The 18,715-nt window shown below is 38.5% G+C and overlaps 1 protein-coding gene across 1 annotated transcript in view; it reads left to right on the top strand.

Annotated features, from left to right (window-relative positions):
* LOC116700988 (protocadherin-1) overlaps window positions 1–18,715 on the top strand; it is a gene marked incomplete in the record, with an annotated part of 213,327 nt that overhangs the window by 149,434 nt on the left and 45,178 nt on the right. Inside the window, 1 exon segment of the mRNA XM_032534505.1 lies at window positions 836–865. Within this exon segment, the coding sequence (XP_032390396.1) occupies window positions 836–865 (30 nt within the window).

Raw genomic sequence — 18,715 nt, 5'->3', positions numbered from 1 at the left:
TCTCTAGAGAAGAGTCCCCTCCACAAACAAACTCTGTGATGTGTTTTTTTTTTCATCTCACAAACAATCTTTGGCGGAGTACAGCCAGCGGTTGGAGGGAGCTCATTAACCAACAGACTAAAGCAACGGGCAGAGTTGACTGTAAATATGAAGTGTGAGAAATGCGTTACCTGCACGTTTCCACCTCTGGCCCTTGCTAATAAAGAGCGACGAGGAGAGATAAAAGGGTTGCTCATAGATTCGTTAGCATCGGAGATCAACGTGTGTGTGGGTATTGTGCCAGTCGGGAACCAAAACCCGATATGCATCCCTAAACCAAGATAAATATCCCAGTCATGTAACCAGTGACACTCCAACATACAAAACATTCCAAATATTAGCTATAAGAGGATTCCTGCTCACCATGTGAGGTTCCAGTGGTAGATTTTATTTCCCCCAACCTGGATTTTTAACAGGTAATAGGCACCTTTGATGAATACTGTTATATGCATCATGTCCACTTTAATGTAGTGATTATGCATTAAACATGTTTTTTAATGTATAAACACATTGATTTGGGGGCAAAGGATGCATACTAAAGTCTTTCTGATGAATGGCAACTCTAACTGAACTTTCTGTGCAGCGCGCTCTGACTGCCAACCATGAGCCCCCTTGATGTCATCAAAATGCCCGGCAATGCTGACTTGCTCTTTGATGTAGAGGGAAAATAATTAAAGTGATGCTAGTGATCTATATAGGTATTAAAAAGTGATGGGCTCTCCCTATCGATCAATTCTGATGAAATGTCTGATGAAAAGCCTGTGGTTCACAATGATCTGCTCTCATTTTTCCTCAGGCGCATACGTGGTGCTGCGAGTGGCACATGGTCAGATTCTGTATTTTATGTAAAAAAATAAATAAAATAAACTAAAATGAGTAACTCCGTTAGGTAAAGCTGTGTGGAGGCTTAGCTCCCTGATGGCATTGCCTTTAGCTGAGATATTATATCACCACACAACCCAGCCTCCTTACCTTCTGCCAGGCAGATTAGTGCTTTTATCAATAAGCAGCTTAGCACCAAAGTGTCCCTCAATAATATGCCATGCTATTTTTTTTCTCGCGATGCTTTAACTTCTGGGCTTCTCTTTCCGTGTCTTTCGCTCTTGCACATTCTAATAGCCTCACATTTCTCTGTTTTCAGCCCGCAAAAGTCTTTCTTTAACTCTGGGTATTAACCCCTGACTTAGACAGACAGTGATACATTATGTATTCTTCTCTTCAGGTCACATTAGGAACCTAGACAGGGCCCAGGAGGACCAGAGTGCAGCATCCCCATCAGACATGCTACCCCATTAGAAGCCTGCAGTGCACCATAAAACCCATTAAGGTCCATTAGGGAAGTACTCTGGCCCACAGACACCTTTAAGGCCAGTCAGCCACAAAGGTGCACAGTTACACATGGTGTAAAACTTATTTGATATGTCATTCAGAGCCATGTGTCACATACACAAAATGCATTGGTTCATGTGTCAGGCATTTTTGCGACCTACATGGTACGACATAGCTTCAGAAATGTAATTGCACTAGTCATATGTCAGTGTTAAGCATCCTCGAATTCAGTAATGTTTAGTGACAGCTGTTTGAGCTGTAAAGTTATCACATTATTTTTCTAGTTAGCGGATCATCTCATAATGCAAATGACCACAATAAATTTGAATTGGCATAAACGTTATTGAGCTAATGCAGATCCCAGCTGAGATTTGACTCAGTCTTTTGTAGCCGCCTGAACACGCTCTTCAGCAAATGGCAGCTCTTTCACTCTCCTTCGATTGGAACAATTGCATACAGCTGAGAGGTTTCGGCAAACTGCCTCTCATGCGATCAGAGCACTGCTTATTACGTTTGATGAGTCTGACCCAAATCTTCCAGTGGCAGACACATTTTTCAAAGGGAGTTTGAAATTCTAAATCCAAGATCGAGTCAAAGGTGAATCCCTGACTTGGCCATAAATTGCATTTCTGTGGGACTGTTACATCCATCAGCCATTTGGTATTTTGGGACATTTTTGGGACATTTAATAAACATCGTCAACAGCTACAAATGTGTATACCAGGTCTTAAAGCAATACCATGTGTCACAACCACACACTCCCATCAAAACAAAAGGTTTGCCACACAGTTTGGGAACACTGCATAATGATTGTTTTTTAATTAGCTTTGGGGAAACATTTCTCTTTGTGACAAACTGTTGTGGGGTTATGATTAATTCCATGTGTTCCATGCTTTTTTTTTCTTAGTTAACAGAAGCATGCTTGGCACTTGTATATAATTATTTCCTGCAGCTTCACTCACAAGGACATGTATTGCTTTATCTTAATTGCCTAAAAAAGGGTAAAATAATTGAAATTACAATACATTATTTGAATTGTAATCATGTACTTTACACACATGCTACAACAATGTATAACCGTTTACTGTACATGTGATTCACTTCTATTGCTTTAGTTTCCATTTACATGACATCAACTCTGAACAGAGATATACATTGTCGTGTAGGATTATGCTCTATATGCAGGCGGCGACCAATATATTGTGTAAAGTTTCCTCCCTAAAGGGTTACATGGCAAAAAGAAATCCATTCGTAATATCATATCATATATTCATATTATTTATATGAACATTATTGTTTACAAAAAAAACAATGTGTTGAACTCCCTGACAAAAAAAACACTTGAAACACATCGCCTGAAGTGTTCCAAGGTGCAATAAAACCTTCCTCCTCTCAAATTACAAGTGGTAAAGCTCTCTTCAGTTCTCTGGTATTTTGCTTTCTTTTATCAATTTATCCCCTTCACACCAACCTCTATTTAATATCATTTGCAGACAAAAATTATAACTCACGGACCTTTAAACTGCATGAATATTTATATTTTAAAATAAACTATGCACATTCAAATTAATATTGATCGGAAATATTGCGTTTCTAGCATTTTACAAAGGTCTCTCACAGTATGTATTATGTAACATGTAGTACACAGTTGATTGGCCAAGAGCTTACTAATGAGTTAGTGAGCAAAAAATCCACAGTGATGTGGTCTGAGACCAAGTGTGTTTGCCTCGACAATCAAAGTAAGACTAAGAATAATGAGGAATGGCTCTAAATGGGTGTTGACAGGTTTGACTTCATAACATCTAATTTGAAAAGATTAGTAAGTGTTATCAATAAGATGTTGAAATGTATTGTAAGCTAGTGAAAGCCAAATGAATGGAGCTAAGACAACAGCAGTGTGTCCCTGCCATTTATTAGAGACCTCACTGCACTTATGCTTTTCAACTGAAGAGACAAACACAGGAAGAAAAGAAAATTGTCAAAAGGAAATAATCTCATTAATTTGGATGTGCTCAACATTTTAAACAGGAATCAAAAGGTTGCATCAAAATTCCTCACAAAGGTTTTACTTTATTAGCGGAACATTCAAGGTTTTCATTAACGGTTCTGACATTGCAAGATAATTAGAATTTTCTTTTAACTGGAGAACATTTTGACACACAACACATACGACAGCTATTAAGCAATCACACTAAGTTCCTTTTACGTTGAAATACAACTGTAAGTAGTTCCAATCTCCTTGAGTAAATTGTAATCACTTTTTTGCAAACAAGAACCGCCACTGCCCATGTGAACATGCTAACAGGCTACAGCTTCTCACCTGGGAAAAGCAAAGTGTCACTTCCTAACATAGGAGGCTCTATGATGTGTTACTGGAGCTTAGCAAAATGATTGGAAGCAAGGGAAACCGCCCATCACTCAAAATGATATGTGTGCAAATGACACATGTAGGAACAGAAAATGGTGGTTTGTTGAGTAGCTCTGGAACGCTAAGAAACTATTGAATGATCTAGTGGTTACCAAAGTTATTCACATCAAGTTAGACCATGGACCTAGTCTGGCTATCACCAGACCAAGCTCAATCTTTTAAGATGGTCAGGAGAGTCTGCTCCGTATTTTCTACAGACAAGAGGCGTGATCAACAGGCATAGTTCAAAAGACTATTAGATAGTCCTTCAACCAATCAGACCAACGAGCCGGGTGACGTACTTTGCAAAACGGGTTGTTTCGCTTTTGTGGCAGCGATGTTGAATGTAAACAGAAAGCTGTTTCCCGTCGCTTCTCCATTGTCATCGTATTAAATCCGCCAATAGCGCGCCAGGTGGATAAGCCAGGTTGTGATTGGTCCCTTTAGATTTGTAACGGAAGCAGGATAGAATAATTTATAGGTTTCCAGCCTGAGCTGCAGGGCGAAATCAAATCGCCAGCAGATCGGGCTGGGTTTACCCAGTCTACCATTGACCCCCATTTGATATGATTTGCTTTACTTTTAGATGCTTTATTACAGAAAGTGTACGAAACCCATGAATAAAGTAGTCATACATCATATCACTGTGTTTCTTGTGGATAGAGTAAATGATTCCCCTTTGCACTGGGAACTCCCCTGGAACAAGGACCTTTTCCCACTTTGAGATGAACAGCTGCACAGGCCGCATTTATAAAAATGGGATGCATTGCATTGTGGGATTGTAAGCAGAATGTAGTGCACACAGCGTGTACAACACTATTGCAGTATGGATCACAAAGAGAATACACCTATGTTGATCTTCTAATGTGACTCTAGATAACCGAGCAAATATCTCAGAGTTCTGTTGTACAAATTCTTTTAAATAGACTGTATTTCAAATTTGTTCATTGCCGTGGACTTAGGAATTGTTACATATAGCTGAGTGTAATAGCAATTTCACTTCAAGATTGTCAAAATAGACCAAATCATGAAATCTAGATAACAAATGACGGAAATGGGCAGATGATGCAGCAGGAAAAAAAAGCAATGAATAGCCCAGACTAAGCGGAAATAGCTCTAGATAAAGAAAAGAAAGAAATTGTATCTTTATGGAAACACTCATGACCATTCTTATCATTTGAAAGCTGAATTGCTTGTCAGATAACTGAATGAGCAGAGGAAACATCTCACATTTAGGTGCGGTAATTGCAGACTTACCTACACCCCACAGACAATTCAGGTTAATTACATCCCGTGACGGATGCGTAGATACAGTGCCCACCGGGGACTAAACCTGCAATATGATTCCCAACTACAACGCGCTTCATGAGCCAAAGAAAGTATTTTTTAACCTCCAACTGAGCGATTTTTACTGAGGAAGCACCGCCACAGTACTCATTACAGTGCTCAGATTGGGGTAGACAATCAGCCAATAGAAGTTGGTTGAATTCTGCCTATGATACATCCAGGAGTGCTTTATCAGCATGCTGCCTCTGCTTCATCGCGGGAGGTACATATAGAGAAGACAGAGGGGCCATGGTCAAACTGAGCCATACGCAGCTGTTCTCTATTCACACTCACATTCATCTTCTATTTAGAATGTGAGCTTTGTAAAATACTACAATTACATTGTTTTAGCTTTTAAAATATATGCTAATATATTTCAGACATCCCTTTGGATCGATGATTTTACTCCAGGCTATAGGTTGCTACTGTTACTGGGAAACACATTTGATTAAGCTTAGTGAGCATGTCCACGCAGGCAGACACAATTGCGTGTGTGTGTGTGTGTGTGTGTGTACGGAGTGCACTGTAGCATGGGTTGCATCCTCATCTCCAGCGATTGGAGAGAGGGGCAGGTGCTGGCAGAGGTTGGAGGATGGATGGTGATGGGTGGTTGGCTTAAGAACGAGGAGGATCGGGGGCTGGGTTGTGGGCCAGATCTCGTCCTTGCAGTTATGAAGGAGAAACAAACTGATCTGACAGTGACAAATGAACCATCTCCTCTTACCCAACTGCCAGTTTTGTTCCTCTCAAACTCCTCTCCCACCCTCAGTCTCTCCCCCACTCCCCCTACCAGTTTCCTTTCAAGTGCCCTCAACCCCTATCTTCTTCATTTTCACCTACCAAGCTCTTTTTTCAGCCTCACTTTCCCTCCGTCCTACATTTTTTATTTTACTTTTGTTCTCCCTGTGATGCTCTTTCACTTCTCTGCCTCTTACTATTCTCTTCTTTGCTCCGCTGCTTGAGAAGTATTGAAGGTTTTTGCATCTGAAGAGGTCCTGCTACAGTCTATTATGTAGTCATTTTAGTGGATTATTTAGCCTCTTTAATAGATAGGCCGATTTTTGCACACAATAATTACTTCCCTGCTTCTGTTTCATGTCACTGATGTGGCTAACCTGCCATTTAAATAGTATAAATTGCCTTGCATGTATCACAATTGTATTGCTTTTGAGTGGAATTGTCATAGCCGGGTGTCATTAAACAGGAGACATTGAAGTAGCTCGAAGGATGAAGGCATAGCTCAGCAGTGATTATTGTTGAGGTTTAATGACTGTCTTGCTCCTGTAATAGACCTTCTGGGGTGTTGAAATGAGATGCCAGGCAGAGAAGACAATTAATTGCTTGGCTTCCTTTTGTCCCCGCCCCCGTCCCCCTGTGTATTGGACTAAAACCTGATAAGATAAAGGCTTAGGGCCACCCTAATACCTTAAGAGACTCGTGTGACTATAATGCATTTCTTGTGGGTGCATTGTGTGCGATAAGTTGCCCTGTGTATATTACTATATGTGTGTTTAAGGTGTACTTGCAGGTGTAGTTTTCATCGATAACAAGCCACAAAGGGCAATGACAAAATGAAAATGCATTGAATAGTGAAAGTATACTTGGATGTAGATGTTTATGGAAATATATTTTAACTTATGCTACAGCGACATTTGCTATAACAGCATGAATTGTTGGTTTGTGTGTTTTTGCTGCTTTTCTCTCCAGTGCCCAACATAAATTCTGCTCTGAATATTAATGTAGGAAGTAGCACACACATTGCAGGATGAATGTATCACGCATCCTCTGTCCTTCCTTCCTTTTGCAATCTTTAAAAATGTACTACAGTGACAAGTTATTAATATATGGATAATCAAATGGCAAGCAAATCATCCCTTTTGGCCAATATGTTTACATTTAAAAATGCTCAAATGCAGTGTTGACGTTTTCAGTTGGATCTAATCTAATATTGTCCAGCCTTGAGCTTATCAGTGTCTTTTGCAAATGCCAAAACATTCCCTGAAGTTTTGTGCTTTTGTGTTTTTGATCAATATCAAAACATCAGGTCTCCAAAAATATGATGTGACATTCTATTAATTAGAAGTTTCTCTTAAAGGCAAGCTTACCTCCAGATCACACTTGCTTCACAGCTATGATCGAAGTGAGAGCAATTTAATTGCTGCAGCTCACCTCAAATTCTGGTCAAATGTTTTCAGCTGAGACACATTTTCATCATGATTCAACCCATAGAAAAGCAGGAGCAATTTCATAAGGACTGGCTACAAATATCACAACCATACACAGTTAAATGGTAGGGTAAACATATTCTGTGGAAAAAAAAAAAACACAGCACACACTCTTGTTTATGACCATTAAAAATGCATTGGTGTTCTAAATCATTATAATGCAAATTCTGAGTCTGTAAAGCAGCAATACACTGCGCACATTAGATGAGAGCAAATCCATCAGGCAGAGCTAAAAAATACCGTGTGCCGAATGTAATTGGAATAACAAATAGTAGGCTATATTATTCAACATATGGTCAATACCATACAGATTGGAGTCGAGAGTGAAATAAAAGCAAAATGTGCATGTATGCCACACCATTTCTTTTAGGCAGGCACAATATACAGTGCCATTAAGAGAACAGCTCGCCACGGGTAATGGAAAGTGGGATAAATTATACAACCTCAAATAAATACTGTCAATCAGTTAGAGGTAAAGATGAATAACAAACAAGGCCTTTCCTAATGGCTTTATAGAAGTTCTGTATTTATGTTTACATATTTATATAATATCTGCAAATTTAACTCGAGAAAATCTTACCGACATTGATTACAAAATCAGATGTCGGTCTCCTCTTCCTCTCTGCTAAGTGTCAGTACAAACAAAGCACTTAGACTGAGGACTAAAGCATTGCAGTGTGGAATTTCAGCTCTCAGCATAATGACTCTCAGAGGCTGCAGCAGCTCATACAGGAAAGATTTGTTTCTGGTTTGCAGTCATATGAAATGTCATCTGGAATTTGACAAGATATGAAGAAGCAATCCCCTTTGAGAGCTCCACTGAACCGCACATTTTCTTATATTGTTCTCTTGTTATAATCAAGCCCTTACGGGTGACCCGTGTCATTGTGTGATAAAACTAATTATTTGCCAGAAGAATTATTGTGGGCTCTGCTGTCTCGAGGTCAGAATAACTGGCAGCCTTCCTATACTATTAAACTGATTATACTGTGTCACTTGCCAAGAATTTGCACTGTTGTAACAGAGTTGATGTCACATAGCCAAACAGATGCCATGCTCTTTTTCTTGTCTTTTTTTTTTAACCAGCTTTATATTGTCATAGTTAAATAATAAGACAAACATTGTTATGTGTATGATTATCCTCTGGTCAGTTTATTAATGTACACTGGCAACACATAATTAACAAGATTATAATAACATGTTTGCAAAAAAGCAATAGGGTGAAGCCATTTTGTAACTGTTCCAACACGTAGATGTCATAACATAAAGATGTCAGCATGAAACATTCTTCCACTTACATTGGGTAGACACTTTTTGGTCGTACATCTGCACATTTGTTTACTTACAGTTATCATGGGTTTGCACACATCTGGCTCATGTTTTGGATGTGGGTATTTTTAGAGCACTTCCTTAGGCGCGTCAGTGTGAATGTGGCTCCGAAATACATAACGCAAAGTAAAAAAAGCTATGCAGTTTCTCGGTTACATTAACTTTTACTTATATTCTGTATGTTTAAATTAGTTTGCCAACCCCTTTGCAAAAGAATCAGTATCTTTCACCTTTCCATTTTTATTTCTAACTTATTATCCCCTTTTGCCACTGCAGGTTAGCAGCAGTAAGTAGTTCAACCTAATTGGAGTTAGCTAGCAACCAGCACGGTGAGACGCCTTTTTTTTCCTTCTTCTTTCCTTTGAAGTCTTGCTCACAGTTGTGCTTTACAGTGGAGCATGAGCTTGAGCCCTGATTAGATCATCTCGCATCTGTAGCATTCTCTTCATAGTTCATAGACCACAGATCAATAGTTTTTATTGTTCAAACCATTTATTTGCTTTGCTTTGTCTTTTTTTTATTTATAATTTGTAATTCATGCATTCACACACTATGCTGCCTGTGCCTGAGAACACCCTGTACTTTTACAGAAGTAAATTGGCCACAACAGGCCGGCCAAGGCTCGAGTGTTGGGTTACAGCTGTTAAGAGGTTCTGTGGCACAGCTGGAGTGGGTTTTCTTCTAAGGCTTCTTTTGCCCAGCACATTGATATTTCCATGGTTGCACAGTTTGAGCTCCAGGGTATCCTACAGCATGACGATTGTCCAGCTTCCACTTCAAACAATATGCATCCACTGCAGCTGCAGTCACTGTTGCGTATTAAAAGATACATTTGTGAATACATCATCGTAGTCATATAATTATGCATCTCATATTGTCAAATTGAGATTCTACTCACATTTTAAGCCTGTCAAGCCTGTGTTGTGTGTGTGTGTGTGTGTGTGTGTGTGTGTGTGTGTGTGTGTGTGTGTGTGTGTGTGTGTGTGTGGGTGTGGGTGTGTGTGGGTGTGGGTGTCTGGCAAATGGTGAACATGTTACTGTTTTTAACATCAGAAGTGCAGCAAAATGTGTGAATTTACATTCCCAAAATTCGAGTTATTTTGAGACTCACCAGGAGGCTTCTACCTACCCATAAACACCTTGCTACATCAGCAGCTGTCTGCTGCTTTCGTAATGTGCTGCAAACAATGTCCCTTTAAGCCCACACCACTCATGATGTGAATTGAACTGAAACGCTTAACACATTTCAGTTGGTGTTTGAAACCTAGTATAAAATAAAAATATTCTCCACAATCAAGGATCAATTTGTTAATCACAGTCAGACAGTACTTTTGGCACATTGCGGACTTGGCAATACTTTAAGCACAGGCATATTTTACTGGCAAGTGATATGTTTAAAACTGTGTCTGCCAGCATAAAGAGTGCATATTATGTTCCTATTAAAAAAGTTTACTTTTCTTTCCCCTCTATTGCAGCATATTTATGATCCTGTCTCCCCCTGAACTCTATCTGGCGGTGTTTACTTTCTGTTTTGCATACCATAGGCTTACACAATGGGACTAAATACTGCTTTAGAGCAAGTCTCTTACCGTCAAAGTAGCCCAGAGCCCTTACAGACGCAACAAATATCAAGTGAGATGAAGATAGAAGTGTAGTTGATGGGCTTTGTGTACTATAGGCATAATCCTTTAATCTTGACAGACCACACATTATTACATATTCTTAATTGACTAATGTCCAATAAATGCTGCTTCATTGAAAAGTGCTCTGTCATTCCAGAGGTATTGCACTGGGGCAACACCAAGTTACAGTTTAATTAACTAACCCATTAATCAAAAGGAAAAGAAACAGGCTTTAGCCTTAACATATTATTTCCCTTTTTTTGTAGGTGTCGCATCAGCATGCAGAAGCTAAAGTAGGGTAATATGGCTCCTAATATAATATTCACCCTGAAGGTGGAATTTACCAATAAACTTTTATATGTACAAGCAGGAGCTGTGCTACAATATATGATTTGAGACAAGTGAGCAAGGCATGTGGTAGATTAAACAATCTGAAAGCATCTTTTTAAGAATTAGTTATCAAGAACACTTGTAAAACATGTTTTATGGACACGATAAATATGCAAAACCTTGTATTAATATTATTATTATTATTTTGCTTATTTTCACGTCTACATAGCGTGTACTGTTGCACCCAGAGAGCTGTTGTTACTTTACAATTTATGTAGTTTGAACTAAGTTATAACTGCAGACATTATAGATTCTAAAATGCAGTGGTATATTCCCAAAAGTAAAATTACATATGCAGTTTTCTTAAATTGTTATTTTCATAGTTATATCCTTGTTGTTATTGGTTATCTTTATGGCTGTTTTGTCCAATTGTCAACAATTCCTGTTCCTATAACTACTATCTATCCGACTGGTCACCAGTAAGGCAAAGCCAGGCAGTTAACATTTAGTTAAAAGTGCTCTAGAACAATAAGTTTTTTTTAATCTGGATTGATAATTGCAATAGTTGGGGCGTTACTAAGAATTCCCTGAGTAGACGTGTTACCCTGTTTCACTTAAATCTTCCTGTTTCTGGCAGATGGTTTTGTGATGCTGAATACATTATCCTGCAGAGATGCAGCTGCTGGTAGGTTTGGTTTGTAAATAGTCACTCTTAACGCCAGAGCGCAGAAACGGGCCTGTTTGTAACTTCAGGTGCTGTTGGAATATACCATTTGTTTATTCAGAGCACCCCACTTTTAGAGCGACAGAGCGTATTCTGGGCACTCTGTCTGAGGCTCGACTCTGAGACTGACACAGCTGAATTGCTAGAAACCATCCTAGCGGAATGAAAACGACTGTGGACTGATTGGGTGAATTCAGTGAAATAATTCAAGACTCAGTCTGTATCATGTTTCATCATAATGATCTAATGTCTTTATGTGACTGATGTAATGCTTACATTGTCATCCTCACTGTCAACAAGCTCTTGAGCAAGAGGCGCTACATTTTGTATTATACATATAAATAGAAACGGTTTTCTTTCATCTATTTTAACTTCACCGTTCATTAATACGTATAGAAATAGAGCTCTTATTTTAGTGTGGAGCGTCAGTCAGATGCACCCGATGTTCTATCTGCATGTAAAGACGCCTTACATTTAACTTTATTTTATTTGTAGTGTGACATAGACCTACCTGCCACTTCTGTTGACATATGACAGTGTATAACCAGATCATTGCAGACCTAATATGTCGGGTCTTTGTAACTCAAACTGAAAATAAACCATGTATGAAATGAAGTGTACAGTTGGTGCTCTTGCACTGCCCTAACATTGTTGGAGGGATTGAGAATAATTATGAAATTCAAAACAATTAAAAGCTTACAGGCAGAAAAGGATTTTACAAGATATTCAAATGAGGCTTTTGCATTTCTTTGGATGCCTTTAGTTTTCATTTTCATAATCATATGTCCATGAGCTGTCACTGAGCTGTAATCAGGCTGTCATCTGTCTGTTCGTTCTCGGCATGTCAGTCAATGTGACGCATCTTCCGCTGCACAAAGGATCATGGGTCAGGATAGCCAGAAATCCGTCCTGGCTTGCATACTGCAAAATGCGACCGGATGCAGTAATCGAATAGAATAAAAGGCCTTTATTTTCATTATACACGTGCAATATCTGTGCATTGAGATTGAAGCAACCCCTTTCCAGTCTCAACAAGAAGAATATAACTATATATGTAAATAATAGGACATCCTGGTATTTTTTGGAAAACTGCATTTGACATACTACAGTATATACAGGACATACTATATATTTGTACATACTAAGGCTGTGTGCGAAATCATTCACTCATTCACTACTCCCTATATCCTTAAATCAGGACTTCTATGTAGAGGACTACATAGCGAGCTCATTAGCAAAATGAAGAAAACACAATCGGACAATAGTTACATTATTGCTGTTGCACAAATAAAACATCCAATACCGTGGCTATGGCAGTATATAATGTAAGGCCTATAATAGTTTCCCATGTCTATATTCTTCAGAAACAACAACCCAGCAAGAGCCGGCTACCATGCCTACAAAATGATTAATTTGCAATTGTATGTATTGACGTTCGTGAATTTATGTTACTTGGTGGTTGCTTAGTGATAGAAATTTGCAATGTATTGTGGTATACTGTAGTTTTAATATTCTAGTGAGATAGATGCAACAATATTGCATTACAATTCAGACACTATAGAAAAAATGGCTTAAAATGTGAATAGTGACTCATTCTGGACACAGTCTAAATCTTTTTCTGGCATACTAAGTAGTATGGTTGTATGGGTTTTTGAATGCACTCATAGTCCCCTCACAAATGCAGTGTGCAGAGGGAGTGGCAACATAATTGTGGTATTTTTGAGGCTTGGGGCATGCAGTGCTCCAGTATGCACATGGAAGTAGGGTTAGATTTGGGTAAATCAATTTTAATACATAATAGGTGTCTGTGTAACGGTGGTTTAGTGGCTGTAACAACTGTGGCCAATCACATTGGCTCCTTTATCCCCTTAAAACGCAGTGCTCTCCCACAATGACTTCCTGAGTGGAAATGGAGTGGAGAGTGGGAAGCACCTTCACTTATTGTTCTCTTATAAAGGATGCAGAGTTCCAAGGGCACATACACAGCAGTCAGAATATGCTGCCAAGGGCAGATAATCTGTCTTTTTTAAGTTGAATTCACATGTGTGAACATACTGAATGCTGGCAGTCACCAGTGTTTTCATGAGTGATGACACACTTGTACGTGGGATGACAGTAGCTCAGGTGGTAGTGCAAGCCAACACCTGGCGAGGCAGCTCCAGCACCATTGCATGAATGTTTGTGTCTGTGGGTGCATGTAATGTAATGCAAAGCACTGTGGGCAATTTTCTGGTTAAAGCCGCTACATTTTTAAATAACTGTACCTTATTTTCCTTAAAATTGCAGTGTACTGAATGCAGTAAATAAAACGGCAGAAACAATATAATATGTAATATATACAGTATATTTATAAATATCAAAAGTCTTTTTGATGTTAAAATCAAAAGAGTCAAGTGTCTCACAGGTCATATGCCTTACACAACCTTAACACATACTTAAATAATTAAATTTGGTAACAAGCAACAAAACAACAACTTTACATGATTGCATTTTTTTGTTTGTATCATTTATTTTATTTATTAGTGTTTTACAATTACACCATTATGGAACTAGGCCAATACAATCTGAACAAATATAATTGTATTTCATGCCTGCCACAGGCCAACTTCTTCTACAGTAAAAAAATGTGATGCTCCAGGTGCCCATATACAGTGGTGCTCATAAGTTTACAGGCCCATGCTTAAGTTGACTAAAAGGAGGAATAAAAAAATCATGTTTTGGAAATTTATCTTAATACCTTAATTAAAAAATGAGGTAAAATCCAACCTTTAAGGACACCAGTTTTCATAGTGAATGAATAATATATTGTAAATAAATAAATGTTCTTCCTTAAAATACAGGGGGCATACGTATACACACCCCTATGTTAAATTCCCATAGAGGTAGACAGATTTTTATTATTAAAGGCCAGTTATTACATGGATCCAGGATACTATGCATCCTGATAAAGTTCCCTTGGCCTTTGGAATTAAAATAGCCCCCCCACCCCCTCCATATTATCACATACCCTTCACCATACCTAGAGATTGGCATGGTGTTATTTCAGTTAGACTAATAGCCGGTTTGATTTGCTTTGAGAGATGATTTTATGGAAAGTATCCCATAAACTTATAAGCACAACTGTCTCCCAAAGACAATAGCAGAGATTGTAAAATTGAGACATGCCATCAAAAACAAAAGAAGAAAAAACTAAACAGAAAGCCAAATCCTAATTTCACCAATTGCAGTTTTGCAACCATTCACGTCGACTGCACTCACACCCAACAGTAGTCATGCTGAACCATTGAAGGTATCACCAGTCATCAGTTATTAAGTTACAGCACCCCACCAGGGGTAGTTTCAACAATTTGATGATTACAAAAAGTTATTGAAAGGTTCTACTATCCCTAGGAGAACATAGAAGCAGGTATTGCCGTTCTCCCCATGTGGCTTGTTGAAGCCAGAAATGCATGATAGGAGTAAATAATCTACTTTTGCCTAGAGCTGAATGAAAGAAAAAAAAAAAGATCCATGATTGCCTGATTTGCACAGGTGATATACCCAATGTCAATTATACACACTCACCACAGAATATTTGTTATCTGACAGAAGCTCCTTATATTCTCTCTCAGTTGTGTGCTGCCTTTGACTATTTCCACCTTGTTAACTGGGTAGCAGACAGTCTGCAGAGATGGATAAGCTTGAATACAATATATCAGAAACCTGAACATTTCAGAGTTTGTTTGAGAAAGCCCCAACCCTAGAATATGTTCGAAGGAGTCCATGCATTTAATAGTGTTTCTGTATCTGCTTGATAAGCATACTTCTTGAAATCAATGTGCTGCAAGTGTGTGATAAGCCTTACATTTGACTATAGCCCTCTATAAAGCCTGTGCCTTTGATCTTGTGTTCTCTGTGCATTTAACACTATGTTTTTGATCCTTGCTCTGTGTAAATTTCATTAAACTTATGGATTATTGTTTGTAGCAGAGTATCATGACTTTGTTTGGCACTAAGGAGGGACTTGCTTGCAATATAGACAGTACAGTTTTGTACCCTGAACCAGTCCCTGTGGTATAATATTAGATGGGACCAAAGTTTTGTGAAGTTGGAAAATATCCGTATGTACTTATAATAACTGTACCTTAATTCATGAAACTTGCAGCATATGCAGTAAATAGCACGGCAAAACAATACAATACATTTAAATATGTCAAAAGTTTCATTTAATATTAAAATTCTGTGGCATAATATTGTATCCAACCACAGCATTGTAAAGCAGGATAATACTGCATCTGTATGTACTCAGTGTGACACCTGCGATGCCTCAGTGACGAGCCATCTCTAATTGAAGGTTTTCCCATGTGAGCCGTGCCTTTGGCTCAGCATTGTAAACTGAATATTTTATTCCCTCGGGAAAGGCTAAGGTTATGATAATAACTGTTCCTTTTCCTTTCCTTGTATTTATATCTGGTTAAGCCAAAATGTCAACTTGCTACACAGGTGTGCAAGATGTTTGGATGTGATAATAGGGTCTGGATTATATCATCTGGTTTATGGTTTAGATTTAAAAAAAAATAGTCTGATAAAAGCACAGATATAGTTGGAGCTCAGCATGGTTTTAATGCTGTCAGGGTATGCATTTGATTATAGCCATTTGCAATTTGCTTGACTCTGTGAATTTGCGTTTGCATCTCTCCAGCTGGGAGCTTGTTTGTGTCTTTCAGCTTGTCTGACTCAGTGTTGGAAACAGTCATTGACTCAGAAACAATTACCCTTATGACTTGAATATAATTCAATTAATTTCCTTCATTTCACAAGTAATAACGCATAACGGAGTTCCTATGAAAGACATAAGGTTCTCGCAAGAGAATATCATTTGCCGTTGGCTTCTATTTTTCTGCTTTCTTGGAGACGCAGTTCCGGGAAAGTCCGTAATCTTCTCTACTCAGAAGAGATGATTTATGGGTTCGTAGTGGGACCTTATTTTGTTTATCAAAATGTCCAGTAAAGAGCAGGATGACAAAATGAGCGCCGTCTGAGCCTTTGCGTGTGTTTGTCTTCTTCCTGTGTCCCCCCCTTTTAAAGTGATTTTCTCCTGCCAGTCACAATAGTTATGATTGAATAGGTTGAAAAAGAGAATGTGCCTCACATATTCAGTTTAAATTTGACATGTATTTAATAATATGCCACAACCTCACTGCAGACAACTTGACACCTCTAATCTACATCTTGATGACATTTGCATTTGAATAGTCTATAAAACACTGCTATTCAGGGCTTTGTGACAGTATTTGATGTAATGCAAAACTTCCATCTGCTTTTTATTTCCCCCTCCCTAAAATCAGCCGTTTCGTCTTATCAAAATGGTACTTTTGGTATATCATTTTTTTTTCTTCTCCAGGATAAGATCAGAGCTAAGGTGACAGTATAATGCCCCCCAGTTTTTCAATTTGGGTATTAAGCGTGTCGTCTTGCAGAGGATTCTGGTCTTAATTGCTTCCCTTCCTTGAGCAATGCAGGACTGATTCCAGCACTTCCTCGGGGGCTAGGCTTTTTCTCTGTAATATTTTCAGCAGTTAGGTCAAAGCTTATACTGCACCCAGAGCTTCAGGAGTTGTAGGGTGTTCTCACATACATATGGATCAAGAAAGAATTACCCAAAAGTTGATCTCCCCCTTTTTTTCTTTGTTGAAAGTAAAGACTTTTAGCTTCAGAGTGATATTTTACCAATTAGGTTAGCAATTAACCTGGCTTGTCTATGCACGTTGACACCACCATTTAAGTTCTAAACAAACACGTCAAACTAAGTACAGCTATTAAACATCATCGGCTGAAAGCAATGACACGCTGTGTTTTTTGTGTCATTAGGACTAATGAGTAAATGACACAACTCTTCTGTTTTTTTTTTGTCTGTCCTGACTCTGGCTCAGTCTGGAAGTAGCGTCTCCTTTTCTGGATTTGATGTATGCTTCCCGTTGCCGAGCACCGAGTGCCTGCTGTATCAACACTCTTAGATGGGACAAAGAGATATAATCTAACTAAGCTTGTCTCTGAGTACCAATTAACTGTGTATTTGCATTATTGATCAAATCTATAAAAGAGCTTTTTGGATTAAAATTGTCTCTGTTGAATCTATAATTAGTATATGCATACTTAGACCTGGTGATTAAATTATACATCTTAATGTGTAAAGTCTTAATTCTTGAAACAGTCTAATTAAGGATACATAGGCTGTATTTTATGTATGTCTGGACAAAAATGTGATTTTATAATGACAATATCATCATATTTTAGCATTGCAAATGCTTTTTGGAAGCAAAAAGTATTAGTTGTCAATAATAATAAATAATTTAGAACAACTATTGTAGGATTTGTATACTATCCCATAGCCGTAATCCATATAGCCATTCAAACCATTGTATAGCAATGACAAAACATTAACAATAGTACATGAAGGGCTCAGCTGCTATATAACCTTCTTAATCCAATTAATTGGTTTGATATCTCTAGTAGATCCTCTATAACTTTGCCCCATACCTTGACCTTATACTAGTTTTCAGTTTGTCTTTCATTTCCACAGCACATACTGTACATTAAACACTCCTTTAAACTCATATCAGTGAGCAGATTCTCATATAAACCCGTATTTTCATATATTCACATTTTCATCTGATTTATAAACAGGGTGGACACATTTCCTCTCAAGTATGAAATAAAGGAATGCATATGTTAAGCAGGGATGTATGCAAGTGTGATCAGTGAATGGTAACTGAACAGCAGCCCACCATACTGTACTAGTGTATACATGTGTCAAAGTGTGAACAACACCTAAATGCACAACCGTAGAGTTTATGTATAAAGCACAGTTAAAGACAAGTGGGAGAGAGAAAAAGGCAGATGGGCATTGAGGTTCTGTGTTTTACTATTTCATGTGTCCCTGCAAAACAAAATGTGCAACAATGAGTGGGTTGGGGTGAAGGTTAGGAAAAAGTCTAGTTGGGGATTGGCGGTAGCTGCTCACCTGGGAATTGGGTCAGGTGCAGAGAGCAGAGACAGAGGCCAGGGAGAGGTATGTGGGATGGCCGAGTAGGAGGATGTGTGAATGTTACTGTAGCCTTTGAAATGGAGGGGGTTGCTAGGATACGTAAGATGAGCTAAGATCTTGGACAGCTCACACATTCGGTTGACTGGATTTGGCATTAAGAAAATTAGAGCCAGCTAGTGAAAATTACTTGTTTAAGAAAAAAACTACCAAGTGTTTTTGTAATAAGCAATTTTGTGATCACAAGGCCTACTGCAAAATCAGCAGTTCACCACCCAAAATCATGTCCTGCATATTGTAAAAGCCATGCAAATTTGACCATCCTTGCACTTTTCACACAGAAGAATATCCCTGCAGACT

The sequence above is a fragment of the Etheostoma spectabile genome, chromosome 13 (genome assembly GCF_008692095.1).
Source record: "Etheostoma spectabile isolate EspeVRDwgs_2016 chromosome 13, UIUC_Espe_1.0, whole genome shotgun sequence".
NCBI classification, from domain to species: Eukaryota; Metazoa; Chordata; class Actinopteri; order Perciformes; family Percidae; genus Etheostoma; species Etheostoma spectabile.
The sequence above is the reverse complement of the archived record's forward strand: the minus strand, read 5'-3'. Positions and strand labels throughout refer to the sequence as shown.